At 43.0% G+C, this 21,292-nt stretch overlaps 1 protein-coding gene across 1 annotated transcript; it reads right to left on the minus strand.

Moving 5' to 3' along the window:
- Positions 1-1,928: 1,928 nt before the first annotated feature.
- LOC139666889 (cilia- and flagella-associated protein 337) lies at positions 1,929-19,742 on the minus strand. The gene is made up of 18 exons (XM_071546231.1): positions 19,708-19,742; positions 17,910-18,186; positions 17,193-17,339; positions 16,542-16,664; positions 16,275-16,446; positions 15,532-15,578; positions 15,303-15,440; positions 15,004-15,192; positions 13,631-13,822; positions 12,456-13,034; positions 9,693-9,877; positions 8,809-8,948; positions 7,844-7,992; positions 7,543-7,754; positions 4,372-4,529; positions 3,504-3,577; positions 3,158-3,289; positions 1,929-2,120 (listed from the first exon to the last, which is right to left on the minus strand). Exons 1-18 carry the CDS (start codon positions 19,740-19,742, stop codon positions 1,929-1,931), a joined length of 3,141 nt encoding a protein of 1,046 aa, XP_071402332.1.
- Between the last annotated feature and the right edge of the window lie 1,550 nt (positions 19,743-21,292).

Raw genomic sequence — 21,292 nt, forward strand, 5'->3', positions numbered from 1 at the left:
GCTCCGATGCTCACCCCAGCTGTGTCTGTTTGTATTTATCCCCGAGAAACAAACTGGGCTCTGCTTCTCGAGAATGAACTCTGCGCTCACTTCCTCCCCCCCCTAAAATATCCAGGACTGCGCTTAAAATAACCCAGTTTTCAGGGACCAGAGGACAAACACATGCAAACAATTTACGAAATTGAATAAGGGAAAAAAAAACATGACAAAAACAGGGCCTCGGGTCGTGCGTCACTGATTTATGTGATTCAGCAGAGCCGTGGTGATAGGTACCACGGCTTGTACCGAGACAAATGGGCGAGGTAGCTCAGATATGGGATAATGTCATCGCCATCAGGCCTCTAACCGACTCCCTCCGTTTCTTCCGGACAGAGCTGGGTGGGATTGGTTGACTCACAGGTCACACATATTGAGACATTTCATCCTGATGATAGAAGAACTACAATAATCAGATCTGATTTGAGCCTCTATCGTTACCAGAAGCGGAGGGAGTTTGTCAGCCAAAGCCTGGAAACAAGGCCGAGGAGGAGTAAGCAATCAGAGAGATAGTCAAGTCAAGTCAAGCGCTTTGCATGTTACAAAGGGAACAAACACAGATGAAAATGATTAGAAAACAAGAGATGGTAAAAACAAGAGGTGGAACAACTCCAAGAAATGTGGAAATGTGACCCTCCCGTTGTGTGAGGAGCAAATGAGAGATAGGATGAGAAAAACAGATAAAGACAATAGAAAATAGAAACAGAAAATACTAAATGCAGTACAGAAAAAAGAGGGCAAAGGCATGACGAGAATCAGTCAGAAGAGTCTAGAGTCTAGTCTGGGATTTATCATCAGCTCTATTGAAGGAGAAAGCCTGCCAGCAGAGTATTGACTGGACATTTTCACCCATATGTTCAGATTATCTGAAGTGGAGTGTGAACAGTAGTAATGTCTTGCTGCAGCAGCTCAATGCAATCAAGCCTAATACATCTTGAAACTCCAAAAACATATACTGTATATATATATATAAGTTGACATGAAAGTTGAATGAAAATTAGATCTTTATTAAACTTATATTTACATATTTTCAAAGTGAGTAAATAAAAAAAACCAACAGTATAAAGGGAAATGTAAGCATTAAAAGGGAGGTTGAGACCAATTCATAAAGGAAGAAGAAGACAAGGGAAAAGCAGAGGTGTTTATGTCTGTATCTCCATCTTTGTCTGACTGGTCATGTGACTCACTCTTCCTTTCGCTAACGGACAGCTGCAGGGAGCCGCCGGTCAAACTCTGATACCAAATCCAGGGGCTTGTGGGTAAATCCTCAGGTAGGTTCATCTCCTGGTGAGGGAGTACAGGTGAGGAAAGGAGAGAGAGAGAGAGAGAGCGAAGAGGAAAATGAAGAACAGACTTTCACACTCAGAAAAGCATTTCTCACAAATATAAAGCCGAGCTGATGGAGCAGCGTCATCAAGGCATTTCTGACATTCTTCCTCTGAAGGCCTCTCTCTCTCTCTCTCTCTCCTTTCCATCTATTCATCTCACCAAATTCTTCTCAGTCTTATAAAGTTTGTTTCTGTCCTCCCTTCCACGGTCATTCCAGATGAATTGGCAGCTACAGTAAAGCCTCTTACTTCCATGTCTGGGCCACAAACGCACATTGTGGTGACAAACACACGACATAAAGAAAGAGACGGCAGTTGAGAGAAGGGAGAGTGAGAGACAGAGAGAGAGAGAGAGAGAGAGAAAAATGACAGATCGACAGAGGGAGAGATCAAGAAAGAAAGCCTGAGCAATCAAGAACAAAAAAAGAAAGAAAGAGAGGAAGTGGGAACGACATGCATGCACCAGAGAAATGAAAAGAAATAAGGATTTTTTTTTTTTCTCCCTCAGATGTGTCTGAAATAGAACGGCAATATTCCTCTCCTCCTCCTTTCATCCGTCTCTCATTATCCGTTCCCATCCATCACGCTTTTTTGGACAACTTTCGGCCCGGCGGTGGAAGGCTGCAGCCACAGCGCCGGCCGGGTCCCGAGGATGTGGAACCGTGCTGTCACATTCCTCCGGCATCGATCGTGCCTTTTATAGTCCTGTTTACTGACCGGTGTTATTATACCAGCCGCTACTGGATGTTCACAAACCTACACAACCACAAGACGGTTCCACTACACAGGATTTACATAATGCATGAAGATGAGGTAGAGCGCACCACCAAGGCCAAAGGCTAAACGCTAGGTACTTGTGGGTGGAGAGTTGATGAGATGGACTTTATTGATCCTTCAGGGGAAACTGAGTCACTGCGGCACGAAATAGCAAAAACATTCTGAAGATTAATCCGTTGCACCCTGATCTCCCTTTAAAATTCCCCCTGAAGTAGCTTTTTTCCATACTGCACGACAACGTCACAAACATATTCTGTATCTGCTCGTTCCAACGCTTCACTGAAGCTACAGCTGCTTAAACTGAGTGAAATATTCAAACCCAAGGCGGCATGTTTTTTTTATGGCTGCACCATTACATCAAGTGAAAAACATCTAGATGTCTTGTGCATCATTTTATACACATTTCCCTGTAATTTAGCATATTGGTATTTGGTATCTTTGAAAAACCTTGGGATCTTGACTAGAATTGAAAATAAAGTTCTGTGGGTTTGAACAAAGCTTGGCCGCGCAACTTGAGTTTGTAATGGTGACCCCATCGGCGGGACCGGCAGGGTTGAACATATAACGTCCTGAATGTGCTAATGCCAAGTTCCTATTGGCTTGTGAATGAATTTGTGATATGTTGACCATTGACAGTTTTACAGATGTTTGCAGTTTACAGGTGGATAAAGTTTGTATCATACACAAAATGGGCAAATCTGTGTTGTTGGATTTTCACATAAACAGATTGAAATTGATATAGTTTGATTCGCTGGTACAAAATATTGTCAATTTAACCAGAACTCTTCTTACTCGTCTCATCATGGACAGGACATAAAATCGCCCTTGTGACCATCTCAGTTTTTAATTCTGATTAGCTCATTTGCACAGCGATAAAACAGAGAAGCGAAGCAATAAATGAAAATGATTAAATGGGTAAATAAACGCTCCGCTGCTGCACTCACCTGTGCAGCAACTGAACGGTTATCGTCAAAAAGTTTGTAGTGAACATTCAGCGGTTGGTGGTTAAGACTCACCTGCAGGACCAGAGCCTGATGGGGAGTACACACTCCATCAGCAAGGAACAGCTTGTTGAGGTTGACGTCTCCACACAAACGTCTCCTCTCATGACACAAAGCCACCTTACTGCAGAAGTCCTCACACAAACTCTGACACACACATGGAGGGAGGGATGGAATATGAGAGATATGCATGCATGAAGGGAGGAAAAGAAGAAGTCATGGAGGTGAGATGGACAGAGAAGCGGATGGACAAATGTGTTTGTGTATGTGGTGTGTGTGTGTGTGTGTGTGTATGTGTGGTTCCACAGACCACAGTGTTTGCACTCATCAGTTTGTTTGTGTATGTGTGTTTGTGAGTTACCGTGGGTTGCTTAGGCTCATGGTCACTCTCTAGTGTGCTGGTAGACTCAGTCTGGCTTTGTGGTGGTGCTGAAGCTATACAGCGGATGACAGCAGACAATTTTATGAGTTAACTTTTGTGTGTGTGTGTGTGTGTGTGTGTACGTGTACGTGTGTGTGTGTGCGCTTGGGTGTGGTTGCAGAGAAAGCACAGCTAATCGCTTATTTTGGCAAGTTCTGAGTAATGGGCAGACAGTGAAAGGAAAGTGCAGGAAATGTCTTGCAGATACACACACACGCACACACACACACACACACACACACACACACACACACATACACACACACGTAACATCCAGCATTTCTGCACTTAAAAATCCTGGCCTGTGTCTCTGGAGCAGAACATTGCCCAAATGTTCCCAAGTCGAGCTCCAGACTTCAGAGGACTAGAATGTGAAGAATGCTCCGACTCCTCTCTTCATAACGTGGTGAAGTTGGCCACGATTGAATCAGAGTATCAGGTTTTATTGGCTTGGAGAGCCAGCCTGACCCGTAGGTTTAACCCCTTTTTTCGTGAATCCAATATCTTCTGCTGCATCTCGGCACACGCAGTCGCACACGTATGCACGGACAGTGTGTGTATGTGTGCACCTGCATACACACACGCATGCACACGCAGAAGAATTTTGAAGAGAGTGGTAATTACTGGGAGGGACATTCCCCGTGCACAGCCAAATGTGACTGGAGCAGGCTTAGGTCAGGGAGAGGGCGTTTATGTGTGTGTGTGTGTGTGTGTGTGAGAGAGAGAGAAGAGAGAGAGAGAGAGAGAGAGAGAGAGAGAGAGAGAGAGTTCAGCACCTCAAAAGCACCTGTTTGTAGTGAATGGTTACCTTCAGAATGACATTTCTCCTGTGAAGTTTGACCCCTGTAGGCGGGGTTGGATGTGTGACCTTTGACCCCGCTGGGTCCCGACCGGTCAGCGTCAGTCCTCTCCTCCTCCTCCTCCTCCTCCTCCTCCGTGTCTTCTGTCAGGTCGCTCTGTTTCTCCCTAGGGCGTCAGGGCCGAAAGATATTGCTCTTTGCTGAAGGGATTCATTTGTGCAAACACAAAGCTATTGACTTTAGATAAGGGTTCCCCAAATGTTTTCATGTCACGGACCCAAAAAAAATAGACAGACATTGGGTCTTTGGACGATATTTTGTCCTACAGCTGCCTATCTGTGAGGATGTTTGTTGTGTTAGATATGATTTAGTACAGAATTGTATAACTGTTCTCCATCTCTGTGGTGTAGCTGGCTCACACATGGGTACTCTGTGTGCTCCTCACGTCTGGAATGCCTATGTGTGTGTGTGCGTGTGTGTGTGAGTGTGAGCGTGTGTGTGCGTGTGTGTGTTTTAGGGCTGCATGAATAATCAATTTAAAATAGCAATTGCAATTTGAACATGTGCAATATTTTAAACCGCATGAGGGTGCAGTTTTTTTTTTTAATAAATATTCACTTTTACACTCTAAAAAGAAATTGAACACAGAATCCCACTCTGCACTTTAAATTGGGAAAGGCACATGCACTTGTTAGCCAATTAGAGGGCTCCTTATCATTTGTTAACCAATCAGAGGCCAGAGAGGCAGTGATAGGCAGATAGCGAGAAGATCAGAGGAGAGAAGAAACCAACTAGACAAAATGAATGACAGTGAGGAGGGGACTGATGGTAAAACAGTTAGAGTGAATGAGGTTTGGTTCTGAATAAGACGTAAACACCAGGCAGTATTCTGGAGAGCAGATGTATTACAAACTCAGGTACTGAGCAAAAAATGTTGGCAACCTGAGCCAACACAGCCAACTTGTTCCAACAGCTCAAACAACGCCACGGAGAACAGTCTGAAGAACGCATAGCAGCCAAGTCCCAAGAAACCAGTAAAACTGCAACCCAAGCTCAGATTCAGCACTCGATAATGCCTTGTTAAACAGCACAGGCAATTTTGTTTTCAAACGTGCTTTATAAATCGTAATTACTCATAAATTTATTTTTTATGAGGATCCCCATTACCTGCCTCGTGCGCTGCTAGGCTTCCTGGGGTCCACAATTATAAATACTGTATTTGGCAGAGGCATTGCTGTTGAAAACATTCAGAGCTATGGAAATTCATTTTTTGTTATTTATTTTTAATTGTTCATGTCATGCGACGTGTGACATGTGATGCCTATTTTACAGTGAATGCTCCAGCCAGTTACACTAAATAAACTTTTAAAAATTGCCTAATTGGTTTTAGTTGTTATGATACTACTATATTAATTCACTGGTCTATATAGTAGAACAGCAAATCTGTGATTTTAGCCTAGTAAAAGGAAACAAGAGATGTTAACTCAAATGTTTATCATATTACAATTCAAACTGCAATAACAATATTAACTGAAATGATAGCAAAATGATTTTCCCCATGTCATGCAGCCCTTTTTTGCACGTGTGTGTGTGCTTGTGTGTCTATGTATGCGTGTGTGTGTGTGTGTATGGTCATGTGCATGTCTGTGTCTGTGCGTATATGTGTTTGTGAGTGTGTGCATGTGTGTGTGTGTGTTTGTTGAGAGGTTTTGTCAGATGAATTGACCACATCCACATCCAGTTAACACACAAGGATACAAACCATCAGTATAATTGACTTTTTTATCCACTCTCACTCTCTTTCTCAAAACACACATACACAAAATCAGACATACACACACTCAATCACTCTCTATAACCAATAATTTGCATTTCAAAACAATCATCCATGTGGCACAGCTTAATTTAGAGCCACAATAACCCATCAACAGCATGTCTTGACAACAGTTAAGCCTTCATAAAAAGTTTAGGGAAGTATATAATGATTTTGCCATTCTGCTCCTCGCTGAGCCTCATATGCATAAACCTGCATTTATGCGTCTGAGCATGTGCTGACTCTCACTTTTCACTCTCCATTTTTCTCTCCCTCTCAAACTCAATCACTTCAGGCAGCTCTTTCCTTTACGCTCCAATTTACCCAATGTGTAACAGAAATACAGTCAAGCCCACAGCGACAGCCGGGGCCAAGCCAGAGTTTATGATCTATAACCATGCTAAGGTTTCTATAAAAGACTCAAGCCTCTGTGAAAACAGCGAGGGAAGTTTCTGATGCCATTTTAGAAGCAGCAGTCATCCAAGAAGTTGAGGGAGTTTCTTCTGGAGTAGCCTACATTTTCTGCAATGGACCAGGTGCTTCAAATTTGAGGCTTACTGTTTTGACATCATTACTTTTTTGTACCTGTCCCACAATGCAGCTATATCTGTTCTTGGCAGCCTTTAAATGCTAAGTACACAATAGTATGTGCAGGGAGAACCGAAAGTCATATTTCCAGAAAGGCTGCCATGTTTATGCACCTCATCATCTAAATTTGGTGGACTATTTTATCTGATGTGCCTCACAGTACCATGAGAAGTTGATTACAGCCAGTTTTCCAGTTCTCTACAACTTTTACCTGAAGGACTAAACGTCAGGGAAAAACAATGCTTGCACTGCAAAAAAAACTCCATCTTAACAAGCCATTTAGTCTCATATTCAGCCTTTAAATCTTATTCTTATTAAACCAAGAGAAAAATTCTGCCAGTGAGGTGATATAACTCCACTTGTTTCCAGTGAGGCTTCACTTGTTTCAGGAATTTCCTAGAAATGAGTGTCAGCATCTGGAAACAAGTCAGAAAAAGGCAGATCACTGCACTGCTATCAGGAAAATGACACTTGATTCTGCAAAACTCTTGAAACAAGTTGATTTGCAAGTTGATCATCTAACGCCACTGGCAGATTTTTTTCACTTATTTTAAGAAAATTACAATTTTAGGACTCAATAATACACTAAATGACTTGTTAAGATGGGGATTTTTTGCAGTGTGGAGAGCAGTTGCATCCATCATCGGGGTCGATCGTAGGCTCTGAAGCGTTGTTGGACCACCACAAGTCAGAATAAACACAAACTACACGCAGTTTGTGTTATTTCTCTAATCCTTGAGCTATACCGGTTTAGCAGAAACCGTCTCATGAGCCCCACCGCTGGTAAGTAGCTGGATCAGTGATGCTCCACCGCTCGTCCTGTCCAAAGGAACCGACTCGATCCCCGTTCTCTGTCCACAGTCCAGCAGAGCCGTCAGCTGAGGCAGTGAGGAGGAAGAGTCTGTCAGCGAAGTCTAGGACCTCCACACTCACCAGCGCCCCCTTATGGGCCTTCCAGCACCGCAGGAGAGGAGGCCGCTCACACACTGGCTGCACGGAGAGAGAATGTTCAGAATGAATGAGGATACACACACTTTCTTCCTTCGTATACGCACAAACGCACACACACACCTTCTCACCTCCTGTGTGCTGTCCAGTGCGTAGTCTGAGATATCCCAGATCTGAAGCCGGCCTGTTGTGTCTCCTGAGACCAGGATGGAGTTATTAGACTGGTCTGAGCTCAGGTCCAGCACACGCTCACCTGGCTGGTCTGGGGCATAGAACTGGCCTGGGATAAGGAAGAGGAAACAGAATTGTATCGATGCACAGATCCTAACACATGGAAACCAGCTAGAGACTTGTATGTTGCAAAATCTAGTTGACATGTAGGTTTTTGTTAGCAATACTAGAAGAGGTCCAGAGGTAGTGAAACTGTTTTTACTCAAATATTGCATGCAAGCCAGTCTATTTACATTCAGAAGTTGAAGCAATAGCAAGAAAACACAGTAGAAATGTTTCAAAAAGACTTTCATGCAATTTTGAGAGAAATTGCAGCCCTTTAATGGATTCTGTTATGTCACACATCTTGCTGTTATGTCACACCCTCGCATTCCTCTCAGCAAGAAAAATGCATGTACACATATACAGACATGTACACACACAAATGCACACTCGCTCTCTCTCTCTCTCTCTCTCTCCCTCTCTCTCTCTCTCACACACACACACACACATATATATGCAGTGGCTGCAGTGCATGAATCCCTCACCACTAAACACAGATGGGATCTGGAAAGAGACATAGCTGTGGGCTGCCAGGAATGGTACAGGCGTAAGGCCAAGTCGACAGTTCAACCTAACTGTCAGAGCTCTAGCTGTTCATAAATCCATCCTGCAGAGGGATAATGAGAAATGACAGCTGGTCGTCACTTGGTTAGAACCGTATTTTGTACTACTAAGATCCCTCGTACTGTAAGAGTTCCATTTTAAGGTGTTAAGCGTGGTATTTTAGTTTTAAGTGTCTTTTTCATCCTGTTTTTCCAAGATACTCCATCCCTCAATCCATCCATCCATCTCTTCTGTCACTCTCTCTCCCAGTCCCTCTCACCATAAGTGTGTGTGTGCCCAGTGATGCTCCAGAAGCAGAGGCCGCCAGCCTGTGATGAGACCAGGACAGCTCGGTTCCTCAGCTGCCTGTTCGCAGCTCTGTGCTGCAGGAACAGCAGGCTGTCCACAGGGGGCGCCGCCCTGGACGCACACAGAGCAGGAAAAAAACACAAAGCAAACAACAGTAAGCATGTCGTCCCGCCACGAATGATGCAGTTCACCTCACGGCCAATCAGGAACAAATACAGTACTGTGCAAAAGTCTTAGGCATATGTCAAAGATATCCATAAAGTGAAGATGCTTTCAAAACTAATTAAATGAAAAGTTTCTGAATTTCAAAAATGTACAATAAACAGCAGTCTACTGACACACTAATGCAATAAACATCTAAGACTTCTAAGAAATTTACATAAAAAATCTAGGGTGCCTAAGACTTTTGCACAGTACTGTATGTCACCAAAATGTTACATTTCTAAACTTCCAAAATGCAATGGAAAATTGCACATGACACATGGACGAACAAATGATCACTACAGCGCCCCCATTTGGCCACATGGAACATGGTAGCGAGATACATCATGCCTCCAAATTTAATCAAATCTGGTCTCTATCTGGTGTGATGAATGAATGAATGAATGACCAAACGAAAGGAGGGAAACAATAGTCCTCTCTTCCATTTTATTGTGACTCAAGATCACTGAACTCAGTATTTAAGCACTTAAAAATGAGTTTATATAGAGACGATAATACAGTAATGATACCTCAGAAACTAGAGGGCTGTATTTTCTCATCATCCAGTTTCAGCAAGAAAACACACACACACACACACACACACACACACACTCACACACACACACACTCACACTCATAGCTGCATCCTCTCACCCTGGCTGTGTGTCTCTCTGTAGGCGGAGCAGCGGTCCTTGTGTCTCCAGCCTCCAGATGATGACCTCTCCATCGTGGCTCGCCGTGGCAACGACCCCCAGGGCCGGACACTGACACACCGCCAGGATGTCTGAGCTGTGGACACCGCCGGACTTCCACGACATGTCCGCCCTCACATACACATCCTATATATATACACACACAGATGAAGCCATTGTGCCTTACTACGAGTCTTACTTTTTATTGAATGCTTTCTTAGCTACTGCTGCACTTTGGCTCCATCCCCAAGAGAAACTGTTTTTAAAAATCAAGTTTTGCCCTCCTACCAGCTTTTTGAAACTACATGGAAGGACCTGGTAACTAGTTGGTTGAAAAACACAAGTTTTATGTCGCTGTATACTTATTTGATTATACTCATTAACATTAAAGAAACAATTGTTTGCAGTATTAAGGTTGAATTTCATGAATTCCGGATCCAGTCCCAAAACTAACTGAATTCTTCGAACATCACACTGTGTGAATGTCTGTAATTGTCACCTAATGGGTTGTGTTGCCTTGTGGGAAAGCTTCTCTGTTTCCTTTTCCAGTTTATTGCCTTTGCTTACATCTCATGGTCAACTCTTCAAAATGAATCGTTTGGAGGCTCGGCTTGCTGAGCTTGTTACCGGAGATCTGCACCTTTTATGAATGACCAAACAGGGTTTATAAAGCCTCATATTCCCTCAGCAGCCTTTGTCACTTTTCGTCACTTTCACTGCAGCTGTTGTTTGTTCCTGTTTTTGTCACCGCTATTTCCAGTTTCCCTAGGTTAAGGTTACCTCTTTCATCTTCATGCTCCCCTACTGGCGCTGAGTTTAAATAATCCAACAATACAAAGCCACAGCGAGTATACAGACATTTATATGCGGTGCCATGTTTGACTGTGTTTCTTTTTCAGGCAAGTTCAACTTCATTGTTATCCAGACAGCTTTAACGCAGAATAGATGCAGGATAAATGCCTGAAGGGGAATCAAATTTGTAAATATCACATAGAGCAGACAGCTCACACTTATTGATGATGTATTGCATTCTGTTCAGTTGGGTTAGTCCAAACAGTTTAGATTGTTACATACAGCAGATACTAAATGCTCAAGGACAGCTACTATTGTTGTTGAATCAGCACTCTTTTGCCATCAGGTTTTAGGGTTTTAGAACTAAATTTCAAAATAAGTCTTTGAAGAACTATGTGGGTTATGCGAAGGTTGTTTGTTTCAATAAATGTCTATTTTATCTGTTCTATCTTATTGTTGTTTTACCATTGTCTCAAGTCAGATGTCAAGTCAGATACAAAGTGATAATACAGCTTGATGGACTTCAGGAGGGAGTGAGATGTCTTGCATGGCTCCTACTTCTTTGATCTCACTAGTCACACGAGTAAATCCATCTTTTCACATTTTACGTCATTCACTGATATCGTTTACTCCAAAAACCATTCCTCCCATATTTATGCGGACCAAAGATGTTTTCTCAAAACCCCACCTGGCTCTGCCGACACTGGGAGACCTTGCAACAAGAAACATTATAACTGGAAAAAAGGGTTCAGAATTCGCTGGACGAGCATAAATACTGAAAGTTGCTACTGTAGTCTTCTAGGAATGAGTCTCACCACAGAGCAGATGGTGTTTAAAGGTTGAGGTGAAAGGTAACACTAGAGTTTGAGGCGTGAACATGTGCACGTCTGCAAACCCAGACTTTTGTCTCACATTGCAGTTCATGTGTTTATATTGGCAAGTAGTTTTTCCTCAATTCTTGAGACCTACAGTATGTGTCAGTGTGTATAAATGTGTGGGTGGACATGAGTTTATCTATCTACAATCTAAAAGAACCTTTTACCCGAGAGAGGAAGAGGCGAGATGTCTCACTCACAGATTCAGCTCTCAATCTATTGGATATAATGAGGAAGGTTGAGAGATATTGGCCAATACTGCAGGTAATATTTTGTTCACAACATCTGAGACTAATTTGAGCCTAATTCTTCATAAGCCTAAAGTGTTGTCAGCATTCTAAGCTAGAATTATGTTTTTGTGACAGTTTTTAAGAAAAACACTGTGTTTGAAGTCTGCACCAGATTAGTCGCTATGGTGACAGCCGTGTGTGTGGGACAGACTCATCTGCCCACATTCAACATCTGGGGAAGAGCTTGTGTGGAAAAGTGAATGTGTGAGGTTTGAGACCCTGGATGTAGGACCAGTTTTTTTTTCACTACAGAGTTCAACATCTTTACATAATAAAGTGGTAATCCTCAAATTCCTAGTTTTTTTAAATTTTTTTTATTCATTTTGGCGCCATCTTTGGTGCTAAAATGCTGTGGTGTTTCTGCTCTGCATTTCCCAGAGATCGCCTGTCAATCAAACGGTGTCACCAGGACTATGTGGCGTCTACCCATTTCTTCTTCTATTTATTCCAAACCAACTGCTGTCGCTGCTGCCGGAAATGAAAACACATAATGCCGTGAGGGGTGGGACATAATGCAGTGAGAGATCATTCAAAAGTCTAAACCAATGGAATATGAGTCAGGAGAGAAAGGCAGTTTTATGTGATGTGAGGAGTGTGGAGGGGCGGGACTGTTCAAAAATCTGATCGTTTCATTGGTTAGAAATGTATATTTACGCCTAATAGTGCAGCATGAGGTCACCATGAAAGATACTCCGTTTTCCAGTAAGTAAACGTGATGGGAGTTCATTTCATGGGGACTTTACTGTAATTAAGTATCTCTGATTTTACCTTGGCACCTGTGATGTCATACTGAGCTATCCGCCGGCTCCACCCCATGGCCAGGAGCTGGTTGCCATGGAGACAGACAACCCCCGTGACTTCAGAGCGGGTGACGGGCTCCAGCTTGTGCAGGTTGAGGCCGCTCAGTAGGCTCCACACCTTGACGGTGCCGTTGCGGGCCCCGGTGATCAGCCTTCTGTGGGAGGAGTCTAACGCCATGCAGGTGAGCTCTTCTTCTCCGTGAGCATTGGAGACAGTAAGCCGCCTCCTTCCTGTCTCTACGTCCCACAGCGACAGAGAGGAGTCAGCGTGTCCCGTCACCACCTGCCTCAGGGTGGGGTTGTACAGAGCGCAGGAGAGGGCCGCACCGCTTTCATTTTTCACTTTGCTTTCGGCCAGATTCAGCAGCGCCAGGTGATCTTTGCAGCCCACCAGCAGGTGAGGCTGGGTCTGTCCAGGAAGAAGAGGGCTCAACAGCAGGAGGGGGAAGCTGCCGTGCTCTGGGATGCGCCCCGGCTGCAGGCAGGGGAACTGCAGGTGGACGCTCCTCAGACACTGATGGGTGGAGATGTCCCACACCCTCAGCTCCTGATGGAAGAGCAAACCTCAAACCATTATAACCAAGTATTATACAAGCAATTACAGGTTCTCTGCAGTTCCATGGCACAGTTGTGGCAATGATGGGTAGTTCTTTCAGAATACAAGAAGAGGATTGTGGGAGTTGTGTGAAAAGTTGCAGTGTGAGGAGTATCATTTAAGTGAAATTTTCACAATATTACAACTTTTACTCCTTTTTTTAACTAGAATTTTAACAATAATACAACTTTTCCTTCCTTTTTGACTTCATTTTTAACTAGATACTGCTCAATAAAGAACAGACATGATTTGTAGAAAACGATTCTCCCAAATTCTTTACACCGTGACAAAGGTGTAACAGGCAAAGAGGAGTGAAGTGTCTCAACCCTGTCTGATTGGCCTGAATTTGCCTTTTGATGGCCATGGCACTGTACATCACACCATAGTGATAAAAAATAATCTCTTGGCTGACATCTAGCTCTGAACAGACTCAAAATGTTTTGGTTCGTTGTCAATATGATAAAAGCACAATTTAAAATTAGGTAGCTCAACACAGATCCATTGTCAGGCCAGTTCCCCTCCTTTTCAGCTTTGTTTGAAAGACTCACAGCATCTTTGGAGTAGCTGAATATCTGTCCGAAGGGTTGGTAGATAGCAACATCCAATACAGTGGTGCGGTGACCCGGCAGAGTAGCTACAGGCCTGGAGGTCACAAATCGAGTCCACAGCCTGACTGTGCGGTCGAAGCCTCCTGTCACCACCACCTGCAGAGGCCTGCAGTAGTCAAAACATCTGGCTCCCTGTGAAGCAGACGAGAAGGGAGGGAAGGGGGAGAAAGTGGGATAAAATGAGACAAAGTTGGCATGCAGGAGTCAAGGGAGAATGCAATGCTTTGTGAGACAGAAAGGACCTTTTCATAACTTGGTGTTTCATACTTGTGTGCGCTTCGGAAAGTGTAGCATGACCCCTTCTAATAATACAAATCAAGTTAGCCTCAGTCTCATTAGTTTGCACTGGGAAATTGTCGAGGGCAGCTTCATTGTTAAATTGGCCAGACAGTTTATTGGAGCATAAAATCAGCGTGCTCTTTCAAAAAAAGCCATTGTGACTAATAGGAAACATCACCACCCAGTTTAATATTGTTTTGTACAACAGCATTACCCCTTTTCTCCACAGCCAGTGACACTGTGTCTACCAGTGCATGGTGGGTGGGAGTGAACCTTTTAAAATAATAAACTTGGCTCACATCTGATATCTGGTCTTGCAGATAAAAATCTTTAGCTTGGGGTAATTCAATTAGTAAATTATGTAATGTAACATTTACCATGTGAGGACATTCACTGCTGTCGGACCATTTTTGTGAGTCTACCACAAGAGCAGGCAGGGTCTAATGGAGTGAGAGTCGACTTTCAAACCTTGACCCAGTCTGCTGGGTCACTGTCACCCAGACCAGAGGACTGTGACCCGCACATGTCCGTCTGACCGCCATCTTCTCCATCAAAACAACCTCTAAACACATTCTGGGTGTTGCTGTCTCGGTCCAATCAAAAAAGACTTATGGCCCAGTCAGAATGACATCACTACTCTTCACTCTATTTACAGTCTCTTTTTACAGATTTTCTTTTGCATACTATTGTTTTTATGGGAATAAAGGTCTATAAAATTGAGCTAAAATCAACAAAGGAAAATACATACTTAAAAATATATAATAACAAATAACATGATTTACATATCCTTCATTTTGAGGCCATAGAGGGACTAAAAACACCAAAGGCTTGATTCCAGACCTTAGTGGGCATGTGTGTTTCTGAAATTCGGGGGTCTTAACAATTACATCATCATCATCATCATTATCCAAGTCTCATCTCACCTGAATAAGCAACATAATAAACTAGTACTGACTACTAAAAATACAATACCACAACACATAGTACAATACAACATCAGATTAGGTAAAAACCAACACAGTGAAGCGAAGTACCTGCTCAATCTTCCAAATGTAAGGCTCCTGCTTGAGCGACACGTCCATGATGACCACAGAGGTGGTGTTGCTTTCTGATGATGTCATGATGAGGTCAGTGTGGGGCTCCAGCATCACTCTGTTGATTGGCTCCTGGTGGATATTGGGGATGTGACGGTAAGAGACCAGGAGGCTGTGTTCCCCAAGGTCCTGTTGTGAAGAGTGCAGAAAAACGTGTGAGTTGAGATGTGATTTGTGAGATACTAGTACAACATACAGTATAATCAACAGGTGCATGTTATTACACAGGTCAGACCTACGGCAAAATAGATCCTCTGCGGGCCTTTGTCTTTCCTGAAGGGGTTCTCAAACAGGCCCTTAGAGGGGTTCAGAAACCGCATGAGGTGGACTCCTCCCCTGTCGTCTCCCCACAGCAGCAGAGACGGCTGCTCTGGAGACTTGGAGGGACAAATACAGCGATGAAACTGATGAACTCAATGCTTTCAAAATGAATCCAGTCGGATGAAGGAATAATAATAATAGGCTTACCTGGACATCGTGCCAGTAACAAAGAGCAGTTGGGACATTACGAAACCCTTGGAGGGAAGATGAGGAAAAAATTCACAGAGAAAATTAAAAGTTTGAAAATGCCATTTTGGTAAAGTAACTTATTTTCAGTTAGTGAGCCATGTTGAAACAGGGTGTTGGGGGCGGGACATAATGCAGTGAGGGATCATTCAACAGTCTAAACCAATGGTTCCCCGGGGATCCGGGGACCACCAGGGGTCCTTGAGGGCATTCCAGGGGGTCCCCCAGCAAATTGCTGAATTGTTAAACTTCATTATTTCATTTACAAGAACGATGATAGAATGTAGGAGAATTACTGTTTTGATCATAGTTTCTCTGTTATCTCTCTACCTGCAATACAGATAGTTATGGGATTCTGGACAAAATCATAACTAACAATAAAAATATTCTCAGATTTGGGTTCAAGAGACAAAATCTCATCAAATGGGGGTCCGTGGCCCTATTGTGGACTAAATTAGGGGTCCTTGATATGAAAAAGGTTGAGAATCAGTGGTCTAAACCAATGGAATTAGTTTTATTTGATGGGAGGGGTGCAGAAGGGCGGGATTGTTCAAAAATCTGATGGTTTTATTGATTAGAAATTAATATTTACGCCTACTAGTGCAGCATGAGGTCAACAGTTTTCCGGGAAGTAAAAGAAATGGGAGTTCATTTCATGGGGACTGTAAACAATATAAAGGTATACTCGTAGTATCCAAGCCTACCAAACAGGTGGACATCCTCAAAGATACTGGCTGTGGACACATTGACAAAGTGGATGTCCCTGCAGTCGGTTGCTATGGCAACCTTGTGGACGTTTCCCATGTAGACGGCATCAGTTGTCCAGCCTCTGAATCTCCTCTTGTTAGCCCATACCTCTGCAGGATCCCCGGCAAGCTGAGGATTAAATGTAAAAAGTGTGTGTGTGTGTTGTGTGTGTGTGTGTTGTGCATACTTCTGAGTGCATGTACAAGTAGCATCAGCTCACTCACCCCGAGCGTCTTGAGGATGTGTAGGCCGCTGTTCCAGACAGTGAGCTGCCCCCCCTTGCTGACACTAATATAGCGGAGTGGGGGAGGATGGGGAACAGCAACCACACGCACCGTTGGCTCTCGCTGCAGAGCAATGAACACAAGAACAATCAATACAAAAGACATCGGAGGAATGAAAGTACTAATTTTAGAAAAAGAAACAGAAAAGGAAAGGAAAGAAAGGAAGGTTGGACAAAACAGAGAGCAGAAAGATGAGAGTGTTAGGTAAGAACAAGTAAACATGTCGTCTCACACAAATGATGCAGGCACCTTGGGCCAATTATTAAGAGGATGCATCATCCCAAAATCAGACCAGTGGTGTAGCAGTTATAGCCTTTCAAAGTTTGAAATTTTGACCTTTAATTATACTGCCCTCATTAGGCCAAAAAACATATTTGTGAGGATCGCTGGGTACTTATAGCAGGTTTTGTGTCAATTGGACTTACAGTGTGGGAGTTAAGGATTTTAAAGTTAGAAATGTATGATAAATTTTGACCTCATCAGGCCAATCAGTGTCATTTTTTAAACACTGAAACACAGTGCAAAGACGCTTCATTCCTCCAAACTTCACCAAAATCAGACAGGTGGCGTCTGAGATATGAGCTCCCCCACCTTGTTGTGAGAGCAGTGTCTGATCTGCAGCTCGGTGTCCAGCAGAGCGGCTCTGGGGTTGGAGGCGCGGTTTCTCTCTGTGAACTCCAGAAACAGGTAGGAGCACAGCCGCTGCCAGTCCACCCGGCCCACACAGTCGATATCTACCTGGTTACGAAGAGGTGGAATGAGTCACGGTAGCCGGAGATCATCATCTGTATTTTCTTTACCGGCACGGTGGGTTCACACAAGGACTCGACTGATAGGATAGAAGGACTGGGCGATAATTCAATATTATCGTTTATTGTCTTTCAGTATTGTGATGATGTGGTGATTTTGGGATATCGTCACGCACAATTCCACTGTCTGAACTGATGATAACAAGCAAATTTTATTTAAAAAGAAAGAGAAAATTAGGAACGGTAGGAATATTATTTGAAAATGACATTTTTGTTTGAATCACACCTAAGATTATTATTTGGTTCAATGGGATGAACATGCATTAGATTATTTAACATGTGATTTTGCATACATGAGCCATATTGTGATATATATCGATATCGAAAAAAATCCTTATGATTATCATGACATTGATTTCAACCCTACCTTCCCAGCCCTATATGATAGTGTACTGTATGGTGGATACCCATGGATACAGTATATACAGTAGTGTGGCTTGTGCAGTGTCATTCCTCTTTATCACTAGTTTCACAAACACATCTCTATATTTCTCTTTACCTCACTGAAGAACCTCTCCACCCATGTGGCTTCAATATCTGGCCCGATCACAGAGCTCAGAGCCTCCTGGAACTCCTCAAAATTCATTGCATGTTCTCCACTTGCTCCTCTGTTCCTTCCACTCCATCCATTCTGTCTGTTTTCTCCTGTCTGTAGTCCAGCGGCTCTTGGACGGGACGCCCTGTCCGACGGGGTGTGACAGGTAAATGCGTCTCTCAGGAGCTGCAGGTGCTCCAGGCTAAGTTTCTCTGCAGGACTGACTCCACAGGCTGGATCGCTGCAGAGTGGACCAGAGCAATGATCAGTTAAAATAATACATTAAGTTTTTGGGAGACTGGCCTGTTGGTCAACTTATTCATAAAGTGATCCCCAGCAGACTTGCAACTAGACTTGCAGTGACACTATGTCTAGTGACTAGGTGACTAGCTAGCTCAAAAGTGAGAAAATGTGAAATTGGCAGCTCTAAAGCTAAATGTTAAGAAATCTTAAATGATATGTGGCCAACTCTGACAGTTTGGTGTAGATTGGTGAAATTTACATGAAATAAAAATAAGGTTTTGAACAATCAGGGACTATCATAGAAAGTGAAGGTGGTGGGAGACTGTGTATCACTAAAAATCACTGTGCGGCAGATGAATACATGGTTGATCACATGAAATAGTTCCAAAAATAAATCTGGCTACAAGAAATATAGTTAGTTAATGATAGTTCTTTTTTAAAAAGTCTAATGCAATATAATAAAAACGACTAGAAACGTCTTATTACATAATGGACAGTCTTCTTACTTTGGATGCTAGATATTTCTTATGTGAATGCTAGTCACTTACTATCACTCAACACAGTGTATGCTAAAATGTTAGCATGAAGCACTGGAGTGAATGATCTGACACATGGATGACTTTGGTGTCTATGCTCTCATCACTTAACGAATAAGTTGACCAATAGATCAATCTCCCAAAAAAAACTTGGTGTATTCCAATAAATGTTTGGAGGATGGTCCAGTATACATCATCGTTTAAACTGAGTTCTTAAGGTCTATCCATTCTCTATCTTCTGGTGAAAGGCTCACTGAAGAATGAATGCAGCACTCCCCAGTGGCGGCAGCGGGTCAACACACTTACAGTACATAAAGAAAGAGAAGTTTAACATCTAGTAACAATGCACACACTAGATGTGGGGTTACATAATGCATATGCTGAAACACAGGACAAAATGAAAACACAATTCCTTAATCTCTTCCTCCCTGCCGCCCCCGCCACTGGGTCCATCATTACAAATGCAGGTTGCAGTTTTCCAAAGACACCAAATGTGTCATGCTGAATTACAGAGAAATGTGTATATAATGATGCACAATCATCAAAATTTTTTCCATTTGATGTAATGGTGCAGCCATAACAACATGGCGTCTTGTATTTTAATATCATTCAATATAAGCAGCTAGGGCTTCAAGAAAGCGTTGGAACAAGCAGATATAGAATATGTGACATTGTTGTACAGGATTTTTTTTTTCTAACTTTGAAGCTGCTTAAGGGGAAATTTAAGGGTAAAGTCAGCTAAAGTCAGGGAACAAGGGGTTAAAAAGTAGTTGGGAACCCATGTGATTGATATAAGGGATTTAATGAGTGTGTGTGTGTGTGTGTGAGATGGGGGAGGGAGGGGTGGTAGAAATTAGGTTTGTGGGTTGTGTTTAAAAGATGAGAAGTGGCCTCAGTGCCCCCACTTTAGCAGAGGAGGACCACCAGCAGCTCTTGTGTGTCTCTGTTGCTCAGGGAAACTGCAGACTGCAACAATGCGTCACATGTCTGGGCATTGTGAGCGCTCTTCCAGGTCCATCACGCCGTGCATGAGCGGCCCTTTACATCAGACGTCACCACCCACCACCCCTAGCTAATCATTCAGACATTCTGCCAATGGGGCCACAAAATGATAAAGTAATAAAAAAGTGTGTTAGTTTGCTGAAAAAAAGAACAAAGAGTGTGTGGTGAAGCTGTATGGGGAGGATGGAAAAGTTTAGGTCAGAGTCTTATGTCAAAGTGAAGCTGAGTCAAAATAAGTGTGTGGAAGTCAAACTTGACCTATAACTTGTTTTAATGTTACTGATCTTACTAAGATCATAAGGTGAGGTGGGCCCTATAGCAACAGCATTTGGCAGTTTAAAATATACTACTACTATTACTACTACTAACAATAATAATAATACAGTCTCATACACTCAGCTTCAACTAATGAACCAAGCTGTATGAATGAAGATTGAAGCCAACACATCTTTTTCCACTAGGATTGCAGATTTATAATTGAGAAATTGAGGAAATTGGAAATTGAGGTGATCACCATGTGGGACCATGGACTGGTGTCCAGTGGTGATGGTGACCTCCATGTTTAGTGCATGGTTGCATTCACCTATGGTATCCACTATCAATTACAAATGGAGAATTGAGACAGTAATTGTATGAGGGATACGTACTGTTGTCATGACAGTTTTGCAAATTGAGGAACAGATACAGTAGTAGGTTAAACACTGAAAAATAGGCATTTGTATGAACACTGTCAATGTGGATTAATTAACTTTATAAAGATCAATAACATAGAAAGAAGCTAAAAGAAACTCACCAAGTCCTGCTGTGGGGAATCTCTTTTTCATAAACAGCCCATGGATTAGTACTTCTGTTTCTTAAAGCAGCCATGCTGTTAAACTGAACCTAACTGTCTGAATCTCTGATCAAATTCTTCCAAATTTGCAGGCACTTGGTTTGGCTGCCTGCTCCAGATCTGTTCACTGTTAATATTTAATCAGAGCAAACTATCCAGTGTGCTATACTAGGTTTATCTACAGTATGTTCCATCTTGAGGTCCAAATCCGGCTGAGACGGGAAGATGCCGCAACCACAAGCTCCTCTCAAAATCTTAGAGACCAATCTGAGATCCTTGCCATCCTCTGAGTCCAAACATCCAGGGCTTTTGTTTCCATCCCCTCCTCTCTCTCTTTTCAGACAAACCCAATTTGCTCAAACAAAGCTCCTTGTCTCCAGACGGGGAAGGAATGTCCAAGTCCACAGATCAATAAGCCATCCGTCACAAGTGTTTGACCACACCGAGAGAAGAAAGTCAACACATCATTGATGAGAGGACCGTGGAGAGACGGGAGTTTCCACAATAGTTGCAAGTCTGCCGGGGGTCACGGAGCCACAAGCCCAGCAGACGAATCCTCTGTGGGTTAATCATTTAAAGTGGCTAAGTTAGTCCGAGCCCGGGAGAGTTAGATCATTAAGTTTCACACATGGACATTTTGGCTGTTAACACCTAACTGATAATGACCATGCAGCAGTCCTTGAAGAATCAGCCCTTATTTCCCCTGTGTAAACAGATAATCTCAGGTCAAAAAG

Source organism: Centroberyx affinis, unplaced genomic scaffold (genome assembly GCF_046629955.1).
Source record: "Centroberyx affinis isolate AG114_WGS23_722 - 3 ecotype Tasmania unplaced genomic scaffold, CSIRO-AGI_Caff_v1 ptg005190l_1, whole genome shotgun sequence".
Taxonomy (NCBI): domain Eukaryota; kingdom Metazoa; phylum Chordata; class Actinopteri; order Beryciformes; family Berycidae; genus Centroberyx; species Centroberyx affinis.